General features: G+C 44.3%; 2 protein-coding genes across 2 annotated transcripts; one reads left to right on the plus strand and one right to left on the minus strand.

The window, feature by feature from the left end:
* Positions 1-233: 233 nt before the first annotated feature.
* On the plus strand, positions 234-2,484 carry cdkn3 (cyclin dependent kinase inhibitor 3). The gene is given in 8 exon segments (XM_029652855.2): positions 234-333; positions 740-831; positions 972-1,072; positions 1,416-1,519; positions 1,521-1,639; positions 1,869-1,900; positions 1,990-2,093; positions 2,290-2,484. Coding segments are annotated over 7 exon segments (633 nt in total). The 5' UTR covers positions 234-333; positions 740-748; the 3' UTR covers positions 2,380-2,484.
* Positions 2,485-3,039: 555 nt separating this feature from the next.
* Positions 3,040-26,807, minus strand: cnih1 (cornichon family member 1). Its single transcript, XM_065004387.1, has 5 exons — positions 26,652-26,807; positions 25,520-25,588; positions 20,278-20,390; positions 5,908-6,051; positions 3,040-4,100 (listed from the first exon to the last, which is right to left on the minus strand). Exons 1-5 carry the CDS (start codon positions 26,730-26,732, stop codon positions 4,073-4,075), a joined length of 435 nt encoding a protein of 144 aa, XP_064860459.1. The 5' UTR covers positions 26,733-26,807; the 3' UTR covers positions 3,040-4,072.
* Between the last annotated feature and the right edge of the window lie 4 nt (positions 26,808-26,811).

A 26,811-nucleotide genomic window follows, 5' to 3' on the forward strand; every position in this document is an offset into this window, starting at 1 on the left:
TCATTGACTCTGCACTCGTGGCGGCGCCCTGAACCTTTGAAAGCAGGTGCATTTGTGCAAGGGATGCACTGACGGATACCTGATACAGTTCGTATCTACCTGGGTGCGTCCACGCCAGACGAGCAGCCTGCGTTAAATCATATGAATGAGTGGTTTTGACCGGCCGGGCTACTCCGAGCCTTAAATCGAGTGCACTCTTGGGCGTGGACGAGTCGAGCCTGGATCTGATTGGCTGGTTTGGACACTCGGTGTTTTTTTAAATCGTAGCTGACAAGCGTTCATGAACTCTCTGTCAACATTTGTTACAAAAAACGTCAATTCATTGTCTATTTGGTAAGAAAATCTTTATTAATTTTTTTAGCTTCTGATTAACTTCAGGCAATGTTCTCACGATGCTATAAAAAAAAAATAGCACGATGGTAACTCCATAGCTAGGTCAGACAGCTAACGCTCGTTAGCTTGTGTATCATTCATATCAAAGTATTATTTAGCTAGCTAACAATTAATGTCTAACACCGATTCCACATTAACACAGATATGAGAGATCTTACAGGAGTTAACGTTAACTTGAAACAGCCCTTGACCAAGACGGTCATGTAGACATGGAGTGTGTGTGTGTTTGGTCGCCAGTGGACCAGTGCACCTACTTCTTCTGTCATTACAGTAACTAGTTCGCTATCGGTTAATGTCGTTTAAAAATGTGTGTGACTGACATAGCTTCCTTCCAACCCCGCCTCAGCCAGAAACAATGAGGACCACCAGTGAGTTTGATTCATCCTCTGATGAAGAGGAAATTTGTGAAGAGCATCTGACACCTTTCCAGATCTCCTGGCAAGTTGCTAACTGACACATGACTCAGGGCAAAGGTCACTGGCCTGGTTACACATGTCACTGATCAAGTAGGTGACCCATGTATCTATACATAGCCTAACGGACCTGGTAGTTCATTGATCAACCATTCTCCCTGACAGGTTGCCCTTGTCCATAGTGGACTGTTCTCTGTTTCTTGGAATATGTCCTTTGCCAGGGTGCAAATTCAAAGATATCAGAAGAAATTTACTGAGAGATGTTGGTAAGTTGACCTATTTCTGTGAAATCAAGTGTCCTAATAGTAGGCTAATTCCCCTGAGAGGGCTATGGTGAGATTGGATGGGTTGTGAACTGTTATGTCTTTGTCATCATGGGTAATCATTGTCAGTGGGAGGAGAGGAGGAGGAGGAGGAGGGAGGGAGGTAAATCTTCTCTCTGTCTTTCGGTGCAGTCAAAGCCGACGTGACTGTAGTGTTGTTCTGAATCCGCTTGTTGACATGGTGTCCCAAACAGCATCCTATTACCTATGGGTGCTCTTTTATAAGGGAATAGGGGGACATTTGGTCCACATGCCTAAAGTATCTTCACATCTTCTTGTTCTGCAGGTGAGCTGCAGAACCAGGGGGTGCAGGATGTGTTTGTGTTCTGTACCAGAGGAGAGCTCCATAAGTACCGTGTGCCTAGCCTGCTGGAGACCTACAGGCAGCAGGGGGCTCGTGGTGCACCACCTGCCCTTCCCTGACGGGGGCACCCCTGATTTGCAGCAGTGCTGCCAGATACTGGAGGGACTGCAAGCCAACCTACACAACAACCGGAAGACTGTCATCCAGTGAGTAGGAAAGTGTTAGTTTGGATTACTGATGGTGTCATGCAATAAAATCATGCTTTTGACAAGTTCATCGTTTGACTTGATGCATTAATTTTAGCCCCTATTAGCGCAATCTTAAAATATTTGAGATGGGGGGGGGGGGTCGTTTTAAAGTGCCGGTAGCACGTTCCTGTCTTCACAAAACGAACACGTGTTTAACTACTAATATATTCTGTGCTTCTCTCGCCAGTTGTTATGGAGGTCTGGGTCGCTCTGGACTAAGTACGAATTATTATTATTTAAAAAAAATTGCTAGTCAGTCATTTTGCCTCAACAACATGACTCTGAACGGGTGTCTCTGTCTTCAACAGTTGCTGCCTGTCTGCTGCTTCAACTGTCAGTCTCCATGACTCCCAACAAAGCCATCGAGATCCTAAGAGAGCACAGAGGGGGTGGGGCCATTCAGACAGTCAAGGTGAGGAGACACTTCTAATCTTTCTATCAAAAATCTCTTATTGTGGAAGCCTGGTCCCAGATCTGTTTTTGCTCTTGCCAGCTCCATTGCTGAGCCATAAATTCATTAAGAGAGCAGAAACCGATTTGGAGCCACTAATGTATTGTCTGTCCAGATTCTCTATAATGTTGCTTTAACTTCCTCTTTCCTCCTTCAGCAATACAACTTCCTGCATGAGTTCCGGGAAAAATACTCTGCCTACCAAGAGACCAAGGCAATCTCAACAGAGCGATCGGTGTCGCGGTGATACCATTCCCCTTCAACATCAACTGAACTCTGTCCTTTTTAAATTAATTGGGAGTAATAAAGCATTGAATATTAACCGCTCTCAAGAAGAGATGGTTTGACATGATTGTATGTGTTCTCTTAAAGCACTTTTTTTTTTTTAAAAATGTTTTTAAAGCCCTATTGTTCTTAAACTAAACGTTTTAGAGATTATCGTGTCACCGTGCTCCGATATCTGCTTTACATTATGATTAATGAGTGCCTTTGATATGGGTTTGCAAGAACTATTTGACTCATACAGTGGCTTCTAATTATGTGGGACTGTCGTCTGAGGCTCGAGCTCCATGTTTGTACAGCATAATGGCAGATCAGCTCTGTCCATCGAGCCAGGAAATTAAACCAATATGGTGCACATCAGTGTAATGAAGGTAGGTTTATTTGGAGTCATTCACTAGTTGTGATTTGGGGTCTAGATTCAATCTGTACTGTGGAAAATCCGCTTTAAAGACTTTGTCCCCCCGATTGGGCCGATTATATGCAGCACTTACCATGAATGTGTTCTCAGAACACATTTTCCTTGGTGAAATTAGCTACTCTAGTATGAACATGTGGAAAGTGAAGCAACATCAATTTACTTCCTGATGACTTAACCGGTTGGAGAAAAAGTAAATTACAGAAGACATTGGGATAAATATTCTTTATCTTTTTAGAAAGTAGTCAAATTCCTGCAAATGGAAATCAAATCAAGAAAACCTGATTAGAGATCCTGAAATGGTCACAAATAGGAGTGTAAAACTAGGCAGAAGACACATTTTCAAATAAATAATTATTTTTTTGGTAGCCAAAATTGAAATAAACATTTTTAAACCAAAATCAAATCTAAAAGGGTACATGATGGAATTGGTTTGAGTACATAGCAGGTTCAATGGTTACAGATATGCCTCAGTAGGAACGTTATCACACATTTCAGAAATGTCTACTCTGGATTGCTGTAGCGTCACATCAAAATAGCCTTATTAGCATCTACAAACAAAAACGCCCCTTAAAAGCAAGTATGTATAACAAGGGGCCACAAAAGTAGAATGAGAAGTTTTTCAGAAAGCATAGTAAACCTAAACTAAATGTATCAAATAGTTTGATATAAGACAACCATACTGATTGTCCCGGTCTGTGCAACACATTTTCCATCAGGTGATCAAGATAATACTCATTCAACCCTTTATACACCTATTTAGGTGAGTTCTAGTTTTCAAATGTGTCTGGGAAAGACAAGTATTTTCAATATTCTACAATTGAATAAGCATGTAATTATGACAAGCCCAACACAAAATAATTTTTCACATCCTTAATACAGTATTTATTAGATAATAAGCAACACAGCTCTGAATATAACTGACGGTGTTGATCACAACAGAATCTCTTCTAATTTGTAAACAGTCAAAAGTAGGGAGGGGGGTCAAAAAAACTGGACTGACTAAAACTATGAACGAGAGGAAAGCTGTGACCCAATTTGAAAATAAAAAGGGAGAAATGTTGTTTGTTTAGTAATGTCTGCTCTGGGTAGGGGAGGTTAGGTTTGTCCATCCTGTTGAAACGGCAGACATCTTGTATCGCTCTGTGGTAAATAATCAGTCTTCCTGCAGGTCCCGGTTTCAGCTTCTCCACTAAAACCACAGTGTTTCATCTCGTACATGCAGATCATTCCTCTGACCGCTCTAAGAGCTCACCAACACGTAGATCATCCTGTTAGAGGGAAACAAATACATCAGGAAAATAAAGAGCATTTGTTTAGGCCGAGGATGTTTAAATTGATTCTCTGGCATATCGTCTGGAGTGAAGACTGGGTTAAAAAAAATACACAAAAATGACTAATGGTGTGATATTCGTTAGGATAATTATTTGAAATAGAGAAGATCTAAGATTTTCCATGTATTTACTATAAATGGCAAGTAACACCTGAAAACCAGACAGCCTTGAATAGGCAGATGATATTACATACCCATAGAGATAGTAGAGGAGGTAGAGATAATAACATACCCGTAGAGATAGTAGAGGTAGAGATAATAACATACCCGTAGAGATAGTAGAGGAGGTAGAGATAATAACATACCCATAGAGATAGTAGAGGTAGAGATAATAACATACCCGTAGAGATAGTAGAGGAGGTAGAGATAATAACATACCCGTAGAGATAGTAGAGGAGGTAGAGATAATAACATACCCATAGAGATAGTAGAGGAGGTAGAGATAAAAACATACCCATAGAGATAGTAGAGGTAGAGATAATAACATACCCGTGGAGGTAGAGATAATAACATACCCATAGAGATAGTAGAGGTAGAGATAATAACATACCCGTAGAGATAGTAGAGATAGTAGAGATAGGAGGTAGAGATAATAACATACCCGTAGAGATAATAAGTATAGAGAGGTAGAGATAATAACATACCCATAGAGATAGTAGAGGAGGTAGAGATAATAACATACCCATAGAGATAGTAGAGGTAGAGATAATAACATACCCGTAGAGATAGTAGAGGAGGTAGAGATAATAACATACCCATAGAGATAGTAGAAGTAGAGGTAGAGATAATAACATACCCATAGAGATAGTAGAGGACGTGGAGATAAAAACATACCCATAGAGATAGTAGAGGTAGAGATAATAACATACCCGTAGAGATAGTAGAGGAGGTAGAGATAATAACATACCCATAGAGATAGTAGAAGGAGAGGAGGTAGAGATAATAACATACCCATAGAGATAGTAGAGGACGTGGAGATAAAAACATACCCATAGAGATAGTAGAGGTAGAGATAATAACATACCCGTAGAGATAGTAGAGGAGGTAGAGATAATAACATACCCATAGAGATAGTAGAGGTAGAGATAATAACATACCCGTAGAGATAGTAGAGGATGTAGAGATAATAACATACCCATAGAGGAGGTAGAGATAATAACATACCCATAGAGAAGGTAGAGATAATAACATACCCATAGAGATAGTAGAGGAGGTAGAGATAATAACATACCCATAGAGATAGTAGAGGTAGAGATAATAACATACCCATAGAGATAGTAGAGGACGTGGAGATAATAACATACCCGTAGAGATAGTAGAGGAGGTAGAGATAATAACATACCCATAGAGATAGTAGAGGTAGAGATAATAACATACCCATAGAGATAGTAGAGGACGTGGAGATAATAACATACCCATAGAGATAGTAGAGGTGGTAGAGATAACATACCCATAGAGAAGGTAGAGATAATAACATACCCGTGGAGATAGTAGAGAAGGTAGACACAATAACATATCCGTAGAGATAGTAGAGGTAGAGATAATAACATATCCATAGAGGTAGAGATAATAACATACCCATAGAGATAGTAGAGGAAATAGAGATAATAACATACCCATAGAGATAGTAGAGGAGGTAGAGATAATAACATACCCATAGAGATAGTAGAAGGAGAGGAGGTAGAGATAATAACATAACCATAGAGATAGTAGAAGAAGGAGAGGTGGTAGAGATAATAACATACCCATAGAGATAGTAGAAGAAGGAAAGGAGGTAGAAGGCCAGTTTGCACCAGCCCTCCTTTTGACAGAAGGCCAGGATGTCAGCGTTCATGATTGTTGTTGGATCATAGAGGCCTGGACCACTCATCACCGGCCTGCTCATATACCTGCAGAAAAACATATGAGACAAAATGTATGCTTACCCTTTAGAAACATATGAAACATTTACTCGTATACCTGCATGAAAACACAAGACATTAGCTGTGTTCGAATACTCATATAAACAGCACTATTTGTGATGTAATTTGAGTACGTAGTATGCTTTTTTGGTCATGGTATAGATAGTATGCTAAAAGTTCCCAGATGTCGTACTACATTCGCCAAAATACAAAGTATACAAGCAGTGAACACGATTTCCATGCTTTTAGGGCCCATAAATGCAATTCTTCAGAAAATGGGCGTGGCTTCATAACGTTTCAGAATTGAAGAAAATGGCGGAAAATATGAAGCCGAAGTCCGACGAGAGTGGATACAAATTCATTGCTTTAACTAATGACAAAGGTTGAGCAGTGTAATAAAGTAATGACTTTTCAAATAAGTTAAGCTACATGTTATGTGGGCGGACATTTTTTTTGCCTACGCTATCCTTACGCGTAGCATATCATTACATCAGTATGTAGCTGTATGTTAGCTAGCTAGCTAACGCTAATTGGCTACTAAATCCAAATCAAATGTATTAATATAGCCCTTCTAACATCAGCTGATATCTCAAAGTACTGTACAGAAACCCAGCCTAAAACCCAAACAGCAAGCAATGCAGGTGTAGAAGCTACTAAAAGATGGAACTTGCCCGTATATTAACTAGATGATACCTAACTAACTACTGTAGAGAAATGCTATTTCTTATGCAGGTGACCAACCTATTGCTAATACAGGGCTACAACTCAAAGTAAAGCCTGTGGGGTCCCCTACAGGATAGCTCCCGCATTACACTGACTGACAAACCAGCGCACGCACATAGTCCCCTTTCTAGCTGAACATTGTGCGCCCGAAGAGGATTCTACGATGACGGACAGACAACTGAGCCAATGGCGGAAGACTACAGACTACACCCCAGCTGAACCAATCCAAAGATCCGATCTTCCAGAATCAACCTACTTTCTGTTCTGTATATTAGTGGTGTACTGATTGTAACGGTCTCTTTGCCTGCTGTTCCATACGAACTAACGGAGGAGCCGTAATTACGCTGCACTAGATATCTTCACACTGAATAAACTGTTACTTGTCATACAATTTACCACTTTGTCTGAATCGATCCTTGACCGGCTCACCCATCTACATATCTAATTACTAACAGAACTTGGTACGCAGAGGATAGTTAACCTCATAGTCCGCCCAAACCCGTATGCGGTAGCGTAACTACAGCCTCAAGCTCATTACCATAACGCAACGTTAGCGATTTCTAAAAATCGGAAATGAAATGAAATAAATATGCCTGCTCTCAAGCTTATCCTTTTCTTAACAATCCTGTCGTCTCAGATTTTCAAAATATGCTTTAGAACCAGAGAAAATCAATAATTTGTGTAAGAGTGGTGATAGCTAGCTTAGCATTTAGCGTTAGCATTTAGCACGCAACATATTCACAAAAACCAGCCAAGGAATCAAATAAAATAATTTACCTTTGAAGAACTTCAGATGTTTCAATGAGGAGACTCAGTTACATAGCAGATGTCCAGTTTTTCCTGAAAGATTCTTGTGTAGGACACATCGTTCCCTTTTGTTACCATGCATTTGGCTACCGAAACTAACCGAAAATTCAGTCACCTACATGTCGAACTTTTTTCCGAATTAACTCCATAATATCGACTGAAACATGGAAAACGTTGTTTGAATCAATCCTGAAGGTGGTTTGTCATATATCTCTCCATTGAAAGCACCATCCTTGTAGCCTGGTTTGTTCTGAGATTCGAATGGAAAAATACTGGGAGCTGAGTTTTGCGCACCAAATGCCACGCAGACACCAAGAGGGACACTTGGCAATTGTAGTCTCTTATGGTCAATCTTCCAATGATATGCCTACAAATACGTCACAATGCTGCAGAGACCTTGGGGAAACAAGATAAAGAGTCCGTTCATTCCTGTCGCATTCACAGCCATATAAGGCGATCATGGAAAACGTAGCCTCAGAAATCCTGTGCATTTCCTGGTCGGTCATACATCTTGGTTTTGCCCGAAGCATTTGTTCTAAGGGACTTACAGTGAAAATCTTTGCATTTCTGGAAACGTAAGACTGTCTTCTTTCCAAAACTATCAATTCCAAGCATATTCGAGCATCTTTTCGTGACAAAATATTGCGCTTAAAACGGGCACGTCTTTTTATCCAAAAATGAAATACTGCCCCTAGAGTACTAACAGGTTAACTAACGGTCCAGTCGAAGTGAGCAGATTGGGTATGAGAGAGGGGGTGAGCTCGTGGAAAGGACGATTCAAGGAGGACGACGGGTGATGATTTTAGGTGGGTGGACAACAATTCTGCTCGACTCGGGAAACTGATCTAAAGGTGCACCATAAATAAGGTAAGCAAAACCTGTTAAATCAAACTTTGCATATTGTGGTATAGTCTGTCTAAATTTCGATCAGTATTTCCGAGTAAGTATGAATTCTTGTGTAAATTTATAATTTGCTGACGAGTCGAAAAAACAGTGTAGTGAACATATGTAGTAACGAACCGGCGACGGCCGGTGTGATATAAATCATTGATGAGATATCAGTGAGGGGATAGTTTAATTACTATTCATTAAATCTGGCACCGAGGGGATAAATTGTAATTTTGTCCCGTGACCCGGTCAGCACAGTCTGATAGCTTTCAATTGATGAGAGATCACTTTAAGGCCTAGATAGTTCCGATAGGGGTCGGACATATATAAATTTAGTTCCGATAGGGGTCGGACATGTGTAATAATTCTGATGGGGGTTAGCTCGATAGGGGTCGGGAATAGAGATCAGTCAGAAACCTAACGCCGAGGGGAGAAATTGTAATTTTGTCCCGTGAACCGGTCGAGGCGAGATTGATAGAGATTCATCGATAGGGGTCGGCTTTCAGGGGTCAGAGAGATAACGTGTATTAATTCTGATAGGGGTTAATTCGATAGGGATCAGTAGGGGATAGAATTGGATTCTAGAGTTGAATTTTATCCAGTAAATCCGCTTAGTGCGGTCTGATAGGGGTCGATTAATAGAGGTCAGAGATATAACCTGTATTTGTATGTTTTGTCTTGTTTTGTCTATTTGTAACTGTTTATATGAAAATGCAATGTGGTTGTAATTGTTTCCATTAAGATTGTTGGTGGTTAGATAGAGGGAGAGAGATAGAATTATAATAAGGGATATTGGATAAATCAGAAACCTCTATATTGTATGTACTTATGACTTCTGTGTTAAATGTATAATCAGGAACGAAATGACTGATGTATAATTGAAATAATATCTGAATATAATATTTGAATGTTGAGACTAATTAGTCGAATAGATCCCTTGGTTGTGCGCTCCACAAATGCTATACCGACCCATGCGTTTTTCTCGAACTAAAACATACAAAGGAGAAGCTCAGAGATAAGACAGAGCACGTGCAGCAGTGTCTCTTCGAGTACATCGTGGGTATTAATCAACGTCGGGCGAAGTATATGCTAACTATATTCAGATAGAAGGAGAGAATTCCGATTAAAACTACGATTAAATTCCGATTGAATTAAATAAAATTACGATTAAAGCAAATTCACAATGGCGACCCCCAATACTCCAAAGCTGAGGTTTAATGAGTTCCTAGAACAAAAAATAGAATATAGATCAGGGGGAAAGGAACAATGGAAGCACATGAAGAAAGTTTGGGAGGGATTAAAGCTAAAATGGACACAAGGTTGTTTAGGAGGGGGACCGCCATCCGCAGTTCAGCTGAAAACAATGGAATGTGGGTTAAGAGAGACGCTGCAGGAAGCTAGAGAGAAAGAGGCAGAAAAGAACAGAAATCACGTATTTAAGAAAGAAGGGACTAAACAGAGAGAAAGGGCAGAAGTGGAACTGAAGATAGGAACTTGGGCCATCGAAGAGGCGCTAAGAGCACAACTGAATAAAAAAACGGAAATGATGGGGGTGGCCACTCCCTCACAAGGGGAAGATGAGCAGACGGACCACCACCAGGAGATGGCGCCAAATCCATTTCCCTCTGCCCCGCCAACACATGTGCCCTCAACGACCCGACCCCTTTACCCGGTGCTACCAAATTTGCCTCCACCTTATACTGATAAGGGGAAAAGGGCCGGGCCCGCGTCAACACAGGCCCCTGTGTTCCTTGTAAAAGAAGGAGTACTTAGAGGGGATACGTTGATCACAGGGGGCCACCTGGAGTGTGAAGAATTAAAGCCTGGCCCACAGGATTACTCCACACCAGTGGGTGCACAAAGGTGTACACCAGGGCCATCTGACATGCATGCCCCTCGATCTATGCGAGAACAGCTCCACCCCAGTGGCCACACGAGGAATCCATTCATAGATGGAGCAGGGGGCAGCGGGAGCAGCTTGAAGTCAGAGGGGAGGGGAACCCCCACCTCCTGCACATCCAGAGTGTACAGAGAACATAGAGGGGAACCAAGGAGCGATATTAGTAAGGAGTATTTCACAAGTGGCCGCCGACAAGAAGAACATTTAATGTCTTTCAGCGAACCGGAAGAACAGGAAGGAGATGATATGGAACCACAAGAGGAGACAGAGGAAGACATTCCCCTCACGGCTGCAGGTGTATGGGAGGCAGAAAGCCAACTGAAACTCATGGAAGAAGTCGCAGGAGAAACGGATGAAATAGTCCTGATACAAGGAGTTTTTAAGGGAAAATCAACCCACATTGAAACGGCAGTAAGACGGTCGAGGAGCCTCATAGCCAGACAAAGGAGAAAAGAAGAAGAAGAAAAAGCCCAAAGACGACATGGGTCGCATCAAATGCCACTCAGGATGGACGACACAACGCACCGAGAGGAATACGTTGCCTGGAAGATGCAAGATTTAACGGCCCTGATGGAACAGCTCCCGAGCTTACATGGGGGTGCCTCAGCCTGGCTGCTTCAGCTTCAGTCCCTAACTTCCGGGGTCCGGCTTGCCTTGGGGGACATGAAGGCCTTATTGGCTAGGTCAACCGACTACACGACCACGAATGCCCTAATAAACATAGCAGGACTGGGAAAATTGGGGTCAGCAACAGAACCTGAGAAATACAGAGTATCACTGTGGAATGAGCTCAGAAGGGCATATCCCACCGAGAAAAATTATGCAACCCTTACCTCTTTTGCCATGGAAGACGGGGAGCAGGCAGCTCAATACCTAGATAGGGCCAAGACCACCTGGAGGTCAGTCCACATTGAACCCCATGACCAAAGCGGAACCACTCTCAGCATGTGGAAGGAGATGGTGGTGAATGGGACACCCACAGAAGTGAAAACCAAGCTTAGGGCCACAGTGGGGCTGATGGCCTTGCCCACTGCCCAATTCAACTCCCATGTCCACCATCACATCTCTCAATACAACAAAGACAAGGGCACGGCTGATTCACAAGTTCAGTCGCTGCAACTCCAGTTGCTCAAATTACAATTGAATGAGGCCCAAAAGACCGCAAAGCCTAAAAAGCAAATGGTGGCGGAGGAACCCACTGATATAGCCAAGATTTTGACTCAGACCATGAACCAGATGTTGGTGGCCGCTCCAGCACCACCGACCCCCGCACAGGCACCGGTTGTATACGCCGCCCCTCCAAATCCAGGAGCCAGCTACGGATATGGAGGTTATGCCCAGCCGAGTTACTCCAACCCCCCAGGACCAGCATGGGGGGGGGGGGACCGCCACAAGTAAGACCCATTCATTGCTACAACTGTAACCACGTAGGCCATTACGCCAGAGACTGCCCCGCTCCCCCCTCACAGCAGCGCCAGTCATTCTTGGCCTACAGGGGGAGGAGAGGTGGACAACGGGGAAGAGGGGCCCAAAGGTACCCAGCCCCTGCCCAGGGATATCCACCAGCACCTGCCCAGGGATATCCACCAGCCCCTGCCCAGGGATATCCACCAGCCCCTGCCCAGGGATATCAACCAGCCTACAACCCAGCGCCCCCTACCGGTCCCACCTTCCAGGGGATGTCCGAGGGATATCCCCCATAGGAATGAGGCTGCCCACCACCACCAGTCGGGTTAGATGGCCAACAATTCTCTGTCCACACGGAACCCACTATTACATGCGTAGTACAAGGGGTCACCCACAGGTTCCTTGTGGACACTGGATGTACATATTCCGCCATCAATTCTCATCAACCCCTCTCTTCAGACAAGGTAAAGGTGGTGGGGGTTTCAGGAAATCCTGAAGATCAATACAAAACTACTCCACTATTGTTCCAGTGGGGCCCTTCCAGTTTGAAACACCAATTCCTATATTGTCCAAATTGCCCAATCAACCTACTAGGTCGAGACCTACTCTGTAAGTTAGGATGCGCAATCTACCTGAGTCAGGTGTGGAGGTCACGCTCGATCCACCGCCAAGGGCCCGAATCCTGATGCTCCCAATTCTGCCCGCACCTGCTCTATCCACCACACAGGAGGTTTACTGGCTCAAATGCCTACCATCTGGACCTGGAACTCCTGCCATCCAATTTCAATTTAACCAATGGAGGAAGCTGATATACACTTTTCATCCCTATAAGACACCACAGGCAGAGTTGCACTGCACACTCAACGTCACTGACGACGAAGACACGCCTTACACACAAGATTGGGATGAAAACATGATGCATCTTACCCCAAACATACGCTGCCTTACCATCGTGTGCGGCCCTGAGGGGGTGGCAGCCCCAGTCATACTCCCACACCATATTAAACCTTGGTATCAACTGGGACCCGACTCTGCTCCACACGTGACCCTCGCAGTAGGGAATGGACATGAGGCCCGAAGTCTGGGTCCAATGATAAAAAGGGCCTCGAAACTCACTTGGGAAGCGACTAGTACACCAGGCCTGTTGAAGGCAACCACCAAAAAGATGTGGCGGCTGACTATGGTGGACACGGAAGAACGGTGCCAGCCTGAGCGTCTCACTCTCCCCAGGCACCACGGGAAACCATATTCTGATCACCCTTCCTCCCCTGCTGTCTTGGATTCCATAGACAAGGCAATATGGACAACCACACCATTTGACGTGGGAAAGTTACAGGTCCAACCAGTGCGCATTACCCTAACCAATCCGGCACAAGTACCAATATTTCGAACCCAATATCGACTGAAGCATGGACAGACAGAGGGGATCAGACCCACTATCGAAGGCCTCCTTGGAGCTGGGTGCATATACAGGACTCGGTCACCCTGGAACACCCCCATACTTCCTGTTCTGAAGGTAGGAGGAGAAACATACCGGATGGTGCAGGATTTCCGGGCTGTAAATGAAGTTACCACACCCATCGATCTCCCTGTTCCAGACCCACACATCATACTGAGCAACCTGTCACCCAAACATTTTCAGCATCCCATTGGATGAGGCTTCCCAGCCACTTTTTGCCTTTACCTACGAGAATCAGCAATTTACCTATTCCGTACTTCCCCAAGGTTACACTTCTTCCCCTGGAATCTTCAATTATATTCTGAAGACTCACCTGGCAGAACTGAAAATCCCAGAAGGAGTGATACTCATACAATACGTAGACGACCTGTTGCTGGGGGCTCCCACCTCAGACCTCTGTCTAGAAATGACTAAAACCCTGTTAGACTTTCTGGCAGTCAAAGGCTACAAAGTCAAGATGTCAAAAGTCCAATCATGCAGACGAACCGTTCTGTTCCTGGGAAGGGAAATCTCAAGCGAGGGGGCTGGCCTCTCAAAATCACACAGAGACTCAATCCTACACCATCCCAGGCCCATTACTGTTTCAGGAATGCTCTCTTTCCTGGGGTTGACGGGATACAGCCGTACTCACATCCCAGACTATACTGAAAGAACTGAACCTCTGAGAGAAATTGTTCGAGAAGCTGGCCCAAGAAACCTACAGGCCCCACTTACATGGACTCCTGAAGCTTCAACGGCGTTTGGGCTCCTGAAGACTGACCTATCTGTGGCTGCTGCTCTCACGGCACCAGACTACGGTAAAACATTTCACCTGGATGTTTCTGAAAAGGAAGGCTTTGCATCCGCCGTCCTTTTTCAGAAACATGAGGGGGAGAGAAGAGTACTCATGTACCACTCTTCAAAACTTGACCACATTGAAACCGGCCAGACCGCCTGTTCCAGATACGTTGCGGCGGTAGCCAAGGCGATTGAGAAGACAGCCCATCTGGTAATGTGCCACAAGATGCAAATACACACCCACCACGGGGTGGCAGCATACCTCATCAGCAAAGAATTTACCTTCAGTGCGGACAGAAAAAACAAAATCCAGAACAAATGCACCCAGTCACACATCACTTTTGTGAACACCGACAAGAACATGGCAGATGCACTCACCGCAGAAGATGGCCTAGCACACTCCTGCCAAGAGAGGGCAGCACAAGAGCTCAAACTGAGACCAGACCTGGAAAATGAACCACTGACATCTCCAGACCTATGGCTGTACACAGACGGATGTTGCTACAAGGGAGACACAGGAAACGTAGCTGCCTATGCGGTCGTACAGCAGCTGCATGACAAAACACATGTCACGTTGGAATCAGGAATTATCCCCCAGCCAGCATCGGCACAACTTGCGGAAATTGTGGCTTTGACTCAAGCTCTAGAGAAAGCCGAAGGAAAAACTGTAAACATTTACACGGACTCGGCATACGCACACAGAGCTGTGCACATAGATGGACCACAATGGGTTAGGCGCAACTTTACCACCACAGGTAACCTACCCATCAAGCACCGAGCCCAAATGGAACGTTTGATGCATGCCGTGTCCTTACCAAAGACAGTGGCCATAATGAAATGCCGAGGCCACCAAAGACTGACCAGCAGAATCAATCAAGGAAATGATGCCGCAGACCTGGCAGCCAAGGCCGCAGGAGGATACAGCCCCGACAGATGGTGCTCGGGATAGAACCGGCAAGGACTGAATTGACAAGCCAACACATACTAGAACTACAGGAAGAGGCAGGCCCTTACGAACATTCGGTTTGGACACAGAAGGGAGGCTCTAAGGGACCAGATGGAATATGGAGATGCCATGATGGCCGACTGGTGGCTCCGGCTAATCTCTGACCAGAACTGATAAGGGAAGCCCATGGACCCACTCATGAAGGGAAACTCAGAACTTTACAGAAGGTTTCGTACATATGGTGGCACCCCCACATGAAGGACATGACAGATTTATTCTGTGACGAATGCAACATATGTGGGAGCCACAATCCAAAGAAGCCTTACCAAACCCCGATGGGGGCCTACCCGGTGCCAAACGCATGTTTCCAAGACATCAGTATAGACTATACAGACATGGGAGAAGACAATGTAAAGAACGGGAAGAGATATTTGCTAGTAATGGTAGATAGATTCTCTAGATGGGTAGAAGCAATTCCAACAGCTAAGGAGGATGGGAAAACGGTCATTAAGTGGCTACAGACAGAACTCATACCTAGATATGGGGTCCCTAGATATATCCGTTCTGACAATGGGTCCCACTTCGCAAACAAACACCTGAGACAGGTGGAGGAGAGGTTCGGCATTATACACAAGTTTGGTTCCGTGTATAAGCCGCAGGCCCAAGGCCTTGTGGAGCGCTGCAATCAATCTCTGAAGTGTAAGATAGCCAAAGTGTGTGCTGGTACAAAACTGACATGGGTGGAGGCCCTGCCACTGGCGTTGATGGCCATGAGGTCATCACCTGGGGCAGGGACTCATCTCTCACCCCACGAAATAATGACAGGGAGAGTAATGCCAGGTCCACCAAGAGAGGGAGGTCATATTGCCCCCTCTTGATGTACACCAGATAGTCAGTCATACCTATGTAAGAAAATTGACGGAACTGTCCGCAGCTCTTTCCAAACAGATACACAAAGTCCATGAGGGGGAGCTGACGGGAGATCCGGAGCAACTGAGGGTAAAGGTCGGCGATTGGGTAAGGATCAAGGTCCACAAAAGAAAGTGGGCGGATCCCAGGTGGACTGGACCGTACGAAGTGAAGGAGGTTACTTCACACTCAGTCCAGGTCAAAGGTAAATCGGGCGCACCTTGGCACCACTTGACTCATTGTACACCAGCACCGACTCCTTCTAGAACTCTGACTGAAGTCAGGGTCGATTTGAGCGACCTAAATTTGATTACAACCACAGAACCCTTAGTTGGTGAGGATGTGGGAGCAACTCCCCAGCACACCAACTAACAGGTCGTCCAGAGATAGGGGCTATCCCTGGACGAGATTGGGGATATCGGGCCCCGTGTTTGTTATTTTTATTGTAGTCACAGGAGTTTCCATGGGGATTCTCCTGTGGGTATTAGAGCATCATACACCTACATTACAAACAGATATAGGACCCTCTAATGGGTCATCCAACCTGACCACATCCATGGCACATATAGAACTGACCAATCATTTGTGCAAGAGGCATTCCACCACCCCTGACACTGATTGTAAGGCCAACGACATACGGAGCACGACCGTTTGCGTCCCCGCAAACGCAACTAATATCATTAACATCCCTTGGGGACTTTAGGGTACTCTAGGCTAAAGGGGAGGGAACAGGTGGGGGCCAATGCACTCTGGTTTGCCGGACATGTCTGGTATATGACATTAGGGAAGGTTGGCGATTGGTCTTGGAGGAATTTGGTGGGGGAGACAGGTAATGGGTGGGAAGACTGGACAACAGACGAGGGGGCAGTGAAATGGCGGAAGCGACTGACTAACTAAGACAAATACGGGACTGAAACTTACTGTTAGGCCAGGGGGCCAGCCCTTAGGGTGTTATGATTTCATACTGGCCCCAGGGAATTCCGGGGTCAGATATTGGTTGTGGCGAATTTGCGTGACTAATAATCCTAAACCGACTTCGGTTACAGTAAGGAATGACATGACCACACCCGTAAAAGGGTCCCCGTCATCCCCACTGTTTGGCCCGGTGGAGGCAATATCCAGGCTTAAAAGTCCGGATGATGTAATTTTAACAGCCACAGGAATCTCAGGTTTTTCCAATAATTGGCTATTATTGACCGAGGAAGCTGCAAATACCACCAGGCAGAGTTGTGTGGTGTGCATGGGAGCTCGTCCATTGCTCCGCATTGTCCCAGCAGTAGTGACTCTAGCATGTCTAATCCCTCTTATGACTACAGATAACCCCAGGGATAATTGTACTGCCTGGGGTGAGGTCTATCCGGTTACTAAATTCACCACTAGGAACGCAGTGTTTTCCAACCAGGTTGCAAGGGCAAATTTTACTTGTGTCAATATGACGGGAGGAGGAACCGAGGTGGGATGGATTCCTGCGGATTGGTGTTTGGATACAATTAATATTAAAGGGAGCCTCAGGCCAATATCCAGAGCAGATGTGTGGTGGTGGTGTGGTAGTACGGTCCTGTTTGATAAGTTACCCTCCAACAGTACTGGACGCTGTGCACTTGTTACTCTCTTGTTGCCTGTTTCTATCTACCCTATAGGAGCCGAGGACCTTGTTCTGCGGATCCAGGGAGTGAATCCGGGATATAGGGGACGTTCAAGGAGGGACACCACCCCATCTAGTGGAGACCCCTCCTACATAGACGCTATCGGAGTCCCTAGGGGAGTGCCTGATGAGTATAAGTTAATAGATCAGGTAGCTGCAGGGTTTGAATCATCCATCTGTTGGTGGTGCACAATTAACAAGAATGTTGATCGTATTAACTATATTCATTACAACGTCCAAAGACTAGGCAACTGGACTCAGCAGGGTTTTGAAGCAGTACATGGTCAACTGGCTGCAACCAGCCTGATGGCTTTCCAAAATCGTATTGCCATTGATATGTTACTCTCTGAGAAGGGCGGAGTTTGCTCTATGTTTGGTGACCAGTGTTGTACTTTCATCCCTAATAACACAGCCTCGGATGGTAGTTTGACGGTCGCTCTGGAAGGTCTGCGGACGCTTAATGGTAAAATGAAATCTCATTCTGGGATGGATACCTCGATGTGGGACTCCTGGATGAGTGCGTTTGGTAAATATAAAACCCTGGTTTCCTCCATTTTGGTATCCATTTCGGTGTTCGCTGCCATTTTAGTTCTCTGTGGATGCTGTTGCATTCCATGTATCCATTCCCTTACCACTAGGGTTATCTCTAGAGCTATTGACCCTTCCTCCCCTTCCCAGATGTTTCCTCTGCTGGATAAAGACCTACTTGAATTCGAGGATGAGGAGGAGAGTGCCTATTAGGTTTACATTATATCTGCTGTTGCCTTGGGGGGATGTATGTATGTGCTATGCAAGTGGATCATTCCGCCTGACTTGCCTAGTTTAAGTCACATCTCTTTGGAGATGTGAAGAGAGGGAATCACAACTTTTTCCTGTGGGAAAAAGTTGGCTTATGTAGACAAGCATTTTACTTTTATTTTGAGCTGTTGTTCTCCGCTCTGTTAAATGACGGTTGTAAAGTTCCTAGGTGGCTGGTAGCCAACTTAGTACATAGTGGGATTGAATGGAGAACATGATGGTAATACATATATATCTATTTCTGTTTAATACCGTGCCTTATTTCATAGTCCCTTTGGGAGAAGTTTCTCTTTGTGTCTGGATCTAGTGAGGTTGTGTCACGTCTCTGGTGAGACGTGAAGAGAGGGTTTTGTAGAGAAATGCTATTTCTTATGCAGGTGACCAACCTATTGCTAATACAGGGCTACAACTCAAAGTAAAGCCTGTGGGGTCCCCTACAGGATAGCTCCCGCATTACACTGACTGACAAACCAGCGCACGCACATAGTCCCCTTTCTAGCTGAACATTGTGCGCCCGAAGAGGATTCTACGATGACGGACAGACAACTGAGCCAATGGCGGAAGACTACAGACTACACCCCAGCTGAACCAATCCAAAGATCCGATCTTCCAGAATCAACCTACTTTCTGTTCTGTATATTAGTGGTGTACTGATTGTAACGGTCTCTTTGCCTGCTGTTCCATACGAACTAACGGAGGAGCCGTAATTACGCTGCACTAGATATCTTCACACTGAATAAACTGTTACTTGTCATACAATTTACCACTTTGTCTGAATCGATCCTTGACCGGCTCACCCATCTACATATCTAATTACTAACACTACCCAAAGTTCATTGACGTGATTATTCAAGTCATTCTAGGCTAAGTGGTAGTCGTTGTGCTTTTTCAATGGACATAAATTAGCTCTGGCTATCTACTGTGATTTCAGACCACTTTCGCCTTAGTGTGCCAGAACGCAGAATAACTGACGAATTTACGAACGTGCAACACCAGTGGAATGGCTGGTGTCGGTAAACGTCAACAAAAAAGTAGAATTAAATTGTTGCCTGCAGCAGCAGTTCGTCACCAACGATCTGGATGACATTAAAACAGCCTAACCAGCTCTGCTAGAGAGAGTAAAATTGTCATTTGTGTCTGGAAGTAGCTAGTCTCTCGTCGAGAAGGAACGGACAAACTGAATTTACAAATGCCCAGAGCACACTCTGGCACTTCAGACTGCATTTACAAAGACACCCAAGGTCATAAAATGTATAGCTAGCAAGAGGTTGCATAGCAACAGTATCAACTTCCAGTAGACAGACAGTGCTAGTATACTCAACTGAATGGATACTGTTTGTTTACAGTATACTAAAATGAACTAATAGTATATACTCATTAAGTGTGTAGTATACAGTATGTTAGTTTGGGTATTCAAACACAGCTATTTACTCATAACTAAAGGAACACATTAAACATTTACTTATAGGGGGAATAAATGAAGTATTTCTGCATTCCAGCATTGAAACAGGACACATAGCTGTGTTCAGCTTAGTTTCTAAGTCAACTACACTGGTTTCTGTAGAAACATTACTAAACACAGAAAGGCAGCATTACAAACGGGAGCATTAACCAAAGCAGAAATCAGTCACCCAGGTCGAGATTAAATCAAGTTGTTTTCAACAAATCGTTCTTAAAAAAAAAAGAAAAATAGCAGTTGTAAGGGTCAACGTTCCAACGGGAATATCTAAGGGTTAGAATGTTTTAATGTAAGGCTTAGACTCAATCTGATCCAGCGTTATATCGCGCTCAACATTTAAAGGTGAATTTCAGATTGAGTTGACATCTGCAGCATTTACCATTAATGTGATATATGCTGACGCGGAAACATTGCCTTTAAAAAAAGCACATTGGTCGACAGCACTCCAAGGGTTGAATCCCGGTCAAAGTCAAGGTTGTTCTAGATGTGTACATACCTCCAGACGTGGTAGGCCAGCAGTGGCATGTTGAGGCCTAGGGTGAGCCACTCAGCAGCACACAGGAACATCACGCAGAAGAACACATGGATGAGATACTCCGGGAGCACAAGCTGGGAGGAGCATGTAAACAACACATTATTAGCCTTATACTGAGGGAGTCATATGAACAAGACAAGAGTCAGGAGGAGTCTCTGAAGGCTGTCTCAGACCATTCTACAGACTGGACAAGAGTCAGGAGGAGTCTCTGAAGGCTGCCTCAGACCATTCTACAGACTGGACAAGAGTCAGGAGGAGTCACTGAATGCTGCCTCAGACCATTCTACAGACTGGACAAGAGTCAGGAGGAGTCACTGAATGCTGCCTCAGACCATTCTACAGACTGGACAAGAGTCAGGAGGAGTCTCTGAAGGCTGCCTCAGACCGGTCTTCAGATTTGAGAAAATAAATAGACTCATTATAAACTGAAATAGACTGTAGAATACAACCAATAAATCAGGAAGTAGACATCTCAAAATCTCTGATTGTTTTACACTTGATGTTAATAATTACAACAGAACAATAGAATGCACAGGACACCATGAACAGGAATTAAATAGACATGGGGGACTAACAGTCAGATTTCATCAACATTTTGAAGAAACAGCCCCCCCGTTTACGTTACATCATACAGTAGATGCTCATTGCACAAGACCTTGGGGGTGGTTGGCAGGGCAGAGAACAGAACGCACCTTTCATGCACTACCAAGAGACATACGATGTGAAACATGCATCATGTCATATACGTTTGGACCAGAGAGAGGACACCAGGGCCGGAGGAATCAACTCACACCTAGGCTGCGTCTAAATGGCACCCTATTCCCTATTTAACAACAAAAAAAGTGCACTACTTTAAGAACAAAGCCCTTTGGTTAATCTATGGGCCCTGGCCTGGTCAAAAGTAGTGCACAATGTAGGGAATAGGGTGCCTTTTGGGGACGCAGGGGTGAGTGATCCTGTCTGTCTGTCCCATAGGGCAGGACAGAGCTACTGTGATGTCATCTGGTGTAGGCTCTGGCTTGTGAGGAGGAGGAGGAGGGGCAGATGGAATCACTACATGGAAGCCATGCATTTGATCAAGGAGGGGTGGTTCAGGATGACCCGCCACTGCCCACAGATGGAAGGGGGGGTGGGAGGGGGTGGACACAGTGGGTTTTATCCCTGCACTGCTACGTTTAAAACATGTGGAAGGAGACGGAACCCTATTTCCTATAGGGACCCTGGTCAAAAGTAGTGCACTACATAGGGAATAGGGTGCCCCTTTGGGACACAAGCTATATGACGTTGCCCATAGGAGAAAACGGAACTAATTAAGGGCAAATTTGATTACTCAAGATTAAACCCGTGAACTCAAATCTGCAGGTCTGTGATGCGGCGCCCATCTTGAACAGAACTAGAGATTAGGATGAAAACCCAAATCGCACTCTATTCCCTACATAGTGCCTTACTTCTGACGAGGGCCCTGGTCTAAAGTGGTGCACTACATGGGGAATAGGATTCCATTTTGGATTCACACTATATACCTAGATGAATTCACGTTTTATGTAAGTTAACTCCACCAGTCTTTACTATTCAAATCAGTGATTCCTACAAAATGTTGATCTAGAGGGTGTTAGATTCTACAGCCATCTGTTCCAAACCCCCCAGGTGACCATATATAGGCTTGAGCCAAAGTCTAGTAAAATCTACTGTCGTTGTGTTTACAAACAACTATTAAACTCAAAACGCTAGTCTAGAAAGCATGACGGTCAAGCAATTGGGGAATTTAAAAAAAAATCTCTGCATTTTACAGCACTACTTTATTTTGAGAATTTAGAATAGATTCTTATGCCGCTGATTTAAAAAAAACTGGCAACCTTGGACTAGTTAAGGCATACAAAGGCAGTAGGGTTGTGGTACAACAGGTCTGAATGATCCAGGCCAGAGTAATACAACACAGATTAACCAGTCCAGAGATCCACAGCAATACAACACAGATTAACCAGTCCAGAGATCCACAGCAATACAACACAGATTAACCAGTCCAGAGATCCACAGCAATACAACACAGATTAACCAGTCCAGAGATCCACAGCAACACAACACAGATTAACCAGTCCAGAGATCCACAGTAACACAACACAGATTAACCAGTCCAGAGATCCAGTCCAGAACCACATACAACACAGATTACCACAGAGAACCACAGATTAACCAGTCCAGAGAACCACAGTAACACAACACAGATTAACCAGTCCAGAGAACCACAGTAATACAACACAGATTAACCAGTCCAGAGATCCACAGCAATACAACACAGATTAACCAGTCCAGAGAACCACAGTAACACAACACAGATTAACCAGTCCAGAGAACCACAGTAATACAACACAGATTAACCAGTCCAGAGATCCACAGTAACACGACACAGATTAACCAGTCTGGTTTAAGGAGCCTCCTGTCACTGTCCACGCAAAATCCATGTTCAACTGTCGGAGACCCGTCAGTGGAACTACAATACTCCCTCTTTAAATATTGAATTATATCCTAACCTATTAAAATGTAGGCTTGGCCCTACTTAAAATCTCTCCTTGGGGAAAAAAATAAAAAATAAAATAGTATTCCCATTAAATCCTCAGCCAACTAGTGAATAAATAAGTTATTATAATATTAGGGATATTACAGAAGTATCCTCATGACAGCACTATATGGAGACAAAGGGTAGGTTGTATACATTCATGCATGTTCTGAGCATTTGCAAGTCTTTTCAGTTAACCTTGGTATACGTAGTGCTATATACAAGTCAATAACATTGATAGCTGCATTGATAAGTCTTCCACACATCCCAATGCTTTTGAGGAACACCTCTTCCAGTGTAATACAAATAAACTACACTTCCTACAGACCAAAGGCCCCTCTTCCCAAATGGCATCCCTACTCCCTATGGTGGCCCTGGTCAAAAGTAGTGCACTAAAATAGGGAATAGGGTGCCTGTTTTGAGATACAAGCTTTAAAATGATTATAAATAAAAGCGTACACAAACACGTTTCGGGCCCAGTTTTGCCCCCTCCCCCCATTTCCTTACGCTTTGATATATGAAATCTGAAGCACCGAAGAGCCAGTTACAGACATAGAAACATAGCAGCATGTTAAAAGTGGTTGAAATGAAGTCAATGCTATAAACTACTGTACTCTCCAATCACGAAGGATCTATATATCTCACAGGGGGAAATGGGCTGGGTGATACAGAAGGCACAGAACTCAGGAAGCAATGCATCGTAGTAACATGTGTACAATGACTGCTATGCTACTGGCTCAGGCACGAGAAAGAACAAAACAAGAAAAGGAGAAATGGAAACTGACCGTTGAACTTCACCTAGTGGTTAGAGTGTAGGGGCGGGGGGTAGCCTAGTGGTTAGAGCGTTGGACTAGTAACCGGAAGGTTGCAAGTTCAAACCCCCGAGCTGACAAGGTACAAATCTGCCCCTGAACAGGCAGTTAACCCACTGTTCCTAGGCCGTCATTGAAAATAAGAAAATAAGAATTTGTTCTTAACTGACATGCCTAGTTAAATAAACGTGAAATAAAAAAATCGGACTCAACTCTTGAGGATGTTGGACCGAGTCAGGGTCTAACAACATCCTATAAACTGCGTTGAGCCGGTTTGGCTATGCTAAGTCATTTTGTAATATCAATCAGCACAGAAAGCTGAGAATTGTTCACTGAAAAGACGTTTGCAAACACCCCCCCCCCGTGCAGAATGACAGACTGGAGACTGAACTTGAACTGGCATTTTATATCGAAGATTGGTACAAACCTTCAACGCAATTTTGACTCTTTTAATCTTTTTGACCTTTTCAACTGTCTTTATGCCGATAAAAATTGTAGATAAAAAAAAATACAAAAAAATGTGTTAGAGTTTGACAACTGACAAGATCACTGTAGATTAACAGTCAGATACTCAGGTTGGAATTAAGCATAACAGCAGAGAAATCCCTCAGTGTGACTACTAGGCTGTAACCGCATCCCTCCTTAGTGTGACTACTAGGCTGTAACCTCATCCCTCCTCAGTGTGACTACTAGGCCGTAGTAACCTCATCCCTCCTTAGTGTGACTACTAGGCTGTAACCTCATCCCTCCTTAGTGTGACTACTAGGCTGTAACCTCATCCCTCCTTAGTGTGACTACTAGGCCGTAACCGCATCCCTCCTTAGTGTGACTACTAGGCTGTAACCTCATCCCTCCTCAGTGTGACTACTAGGCTGTAACCTCATCCCTCCTCAGTGTGACTACTAGGCTGTAACCTCATCCCTCCTCAGTGTGACTACTAGGCTATAACCTCATCCCTCCTCAGTGTGACTACTAGGCCGTAGTAACCTCATCCCTCCTTAGTGTGACTACTAGGCTGTAACCTCATCCCTCCTTAGTGTGACTACTAGGCTGTAACCTCATCCCTCCTTAGTGTGACTACTAGGCCGTAGTAACCTCATCCCTCCTTAGTGTGACTACTAGGCCGTAGTAACCTCATCCCTCCTTAGTGTGACTACTAGGCCGTAGTAACCTCATCCCTCCTTAGTGTGACTACTAGGCCGTAGTAACCTCATCCCTCCTTAGTGTGACTACTAGGCCGTAGTAACCTCATCCCTCCTTAGTGTGACTACTAGGCCGTAGTAACCTCATCCCTCCTTAGTGTGACTACTAGGCCGTAGTAACCTCATCCCTCCTTAGTGTGACTACTAGGCCGTAGTAACCTCATCCCTCCTTAGTGTGACTACTAGGCCGTAGTAACCTCATCCCTCCTTAGTGTGACTACTAGGCCGTAGTAACCTCATCCCTCAGTGTGACTACTAGGCCGAAGTAACCTCATCTCTCCTTAGTGTGACTACTAGGCCGAAGTAACCTCATCTCTCCTTAGTGTGACTACTAGGCTGTAACCTCATCCCTCCTTAGTGTGACTACTAGGCCGTAGTATCCTCATCCCTCAGTGTGACTACTAGGCCGTAACCTCATCCCTCAGTGTGACTACTAGGCCGTAGTAACCGCATCCCTCCTTAGTGTGACTAACAGGCCATAGTAACCTCATCCCTCCTCAGTGTGACCACTAGGTCGTAACCTCATCCATCCTACTACATACATACATACATACATCATAGAAAGCAAATCAGTACTCGGTCAAAGAAGCTAGGAGAAAGATGTCACCTACAACCATACATGTTTTACTTACCGGATTCAATGTGTTACATTGATCAATGGGATTCTTGTAATCAGTCTTCAGTTCATCAAATGCAATTATCTGTAGAGAAAGAGAATGTATGTTTAAGTAAACGACTTCATCCCACATCTTGTATGACAGAGACAACTGCATCATTGAACATAAACAACGATTGCAAATCATCAAGATTGATTTTTTTTTAATGTGAACGTAAATAGTCATCACGCAAAAGTAAGCCTATATGAAACACAGGCCTTATTTTAAATGTTTCTAAAAATTCCCAATGGGGAAAAATGAATCGTGGAAAAACGATTGGAACCATTTCCCTGTTCGACCGCTAGGTTTTATGGGTATTAGGACACGTCCACTGTGGTCATTAACAGTGAGGAGAAATTAGCTTTGTAGAAATTAGAGAACAAATATCCCCAGGCGGATACTGTTGTACTAGTGTTTGTTTACAACGTCCTCAAGCACTAGCTAACGTTAATAGCTACAACAACAGCCAGCACAGGGACTAATACATTATGCAGGCATGTGGATTAATAACTGGTATCCCAATAACAGTCTAACTCAGGAGACTTCAGAGGCATCGAAAGCGAGTTATTATCAGAGTCCGAGAAGAAAGTATAGAATCTGGAAGACTGGGACAAACAGAAAACATGGAAAATGGCACTAATCAAGTCAGAGGATTGTCATGTTTCGACGAGGCCCCCGGTTAATTAGTGTATTAGCTTATCTTATTTCGCCAACTAATGTTACTGTGTTACACCCTATTTTAGATACCTCCATATAGCTAGGAAGCTACCGTTAGCTATAGCAATCATACGCTGATGTTACCATTCAAAGTTAGCTAAATGCTAACGGGTGGCTAGCTACGTATTGTATGTAAAACAAAATAGTTACTCAATAGTTACCCATTTGTTTCTGGATAGCTAGTTAGGACACATATTCTGGTCGTGGACATAAACGAATGAGTATTTTCGGTCCAACAACACGAATTGGTGTGTGTGCCATTCATTCTTGGTTAGTTAACGGGTGCCAAAAGCCCGTTTGCCACTAGTTTAGAACAAAACATTGTCTCTCTATATAATACCTACATTCACTTTCAAATCATACCGTTTGATTAAGACATCATTATACTTACGTGCCAAATGGCGAAGAAAATAAGAGCGGCCGTAAGCAATAGAGCAAGCATGTAACAAAAGGCCGCGAATGTGAACGCCATTTTTGTGTTGTGTAGCTTGACACAGAAACTACAGAACGCTGTAACTGCAGAGGAACGCCAGACAGGAAGGAAGGGGAAA

The sequence above is a fragment of the Oncorhynchus nerka genome, linkage group LG18 (genome assembly GCF_034236695.1).
Source record: "Oncorhynchus nerka isolate Pitt River linkage group LG18, Oner_Uvic_2.0, whole genome shotgun sequence".
In the NCBI taxonomy this organism is placed as follows: domain Eukaryota; kingdom Metazoa; phylum Chordata; class Actinopteri; order Salmoniformes; family Salmonidae; genus Oncorhynchus; species Oncorhynchus nerka.

Bases quoted from the DNA above. Each gene is read 5' to 3' on its own strand.
- cnih1 (XM_065004387.1), bottom strand. From the start codon at position 26,732: ATGGCGTTCACATTCGCGGCCTTTTGTTACATGCTTGCTCTATTGCTT. The intron at 25,589-26,651 runs GTAAGTATAATG...CTTTCTCTACAG, and splicing joins TTTTCTTCGCCATTTGGCAC to ATAATTGCATTTGATGAACT. The intron at 20,391-25,519 runs GTAAGTAAAACA...TGCTCCTCCCAG, and splicing joins AATGTAACACATTGAATCCG to CTTGTGCTCCCGGAGTATCT.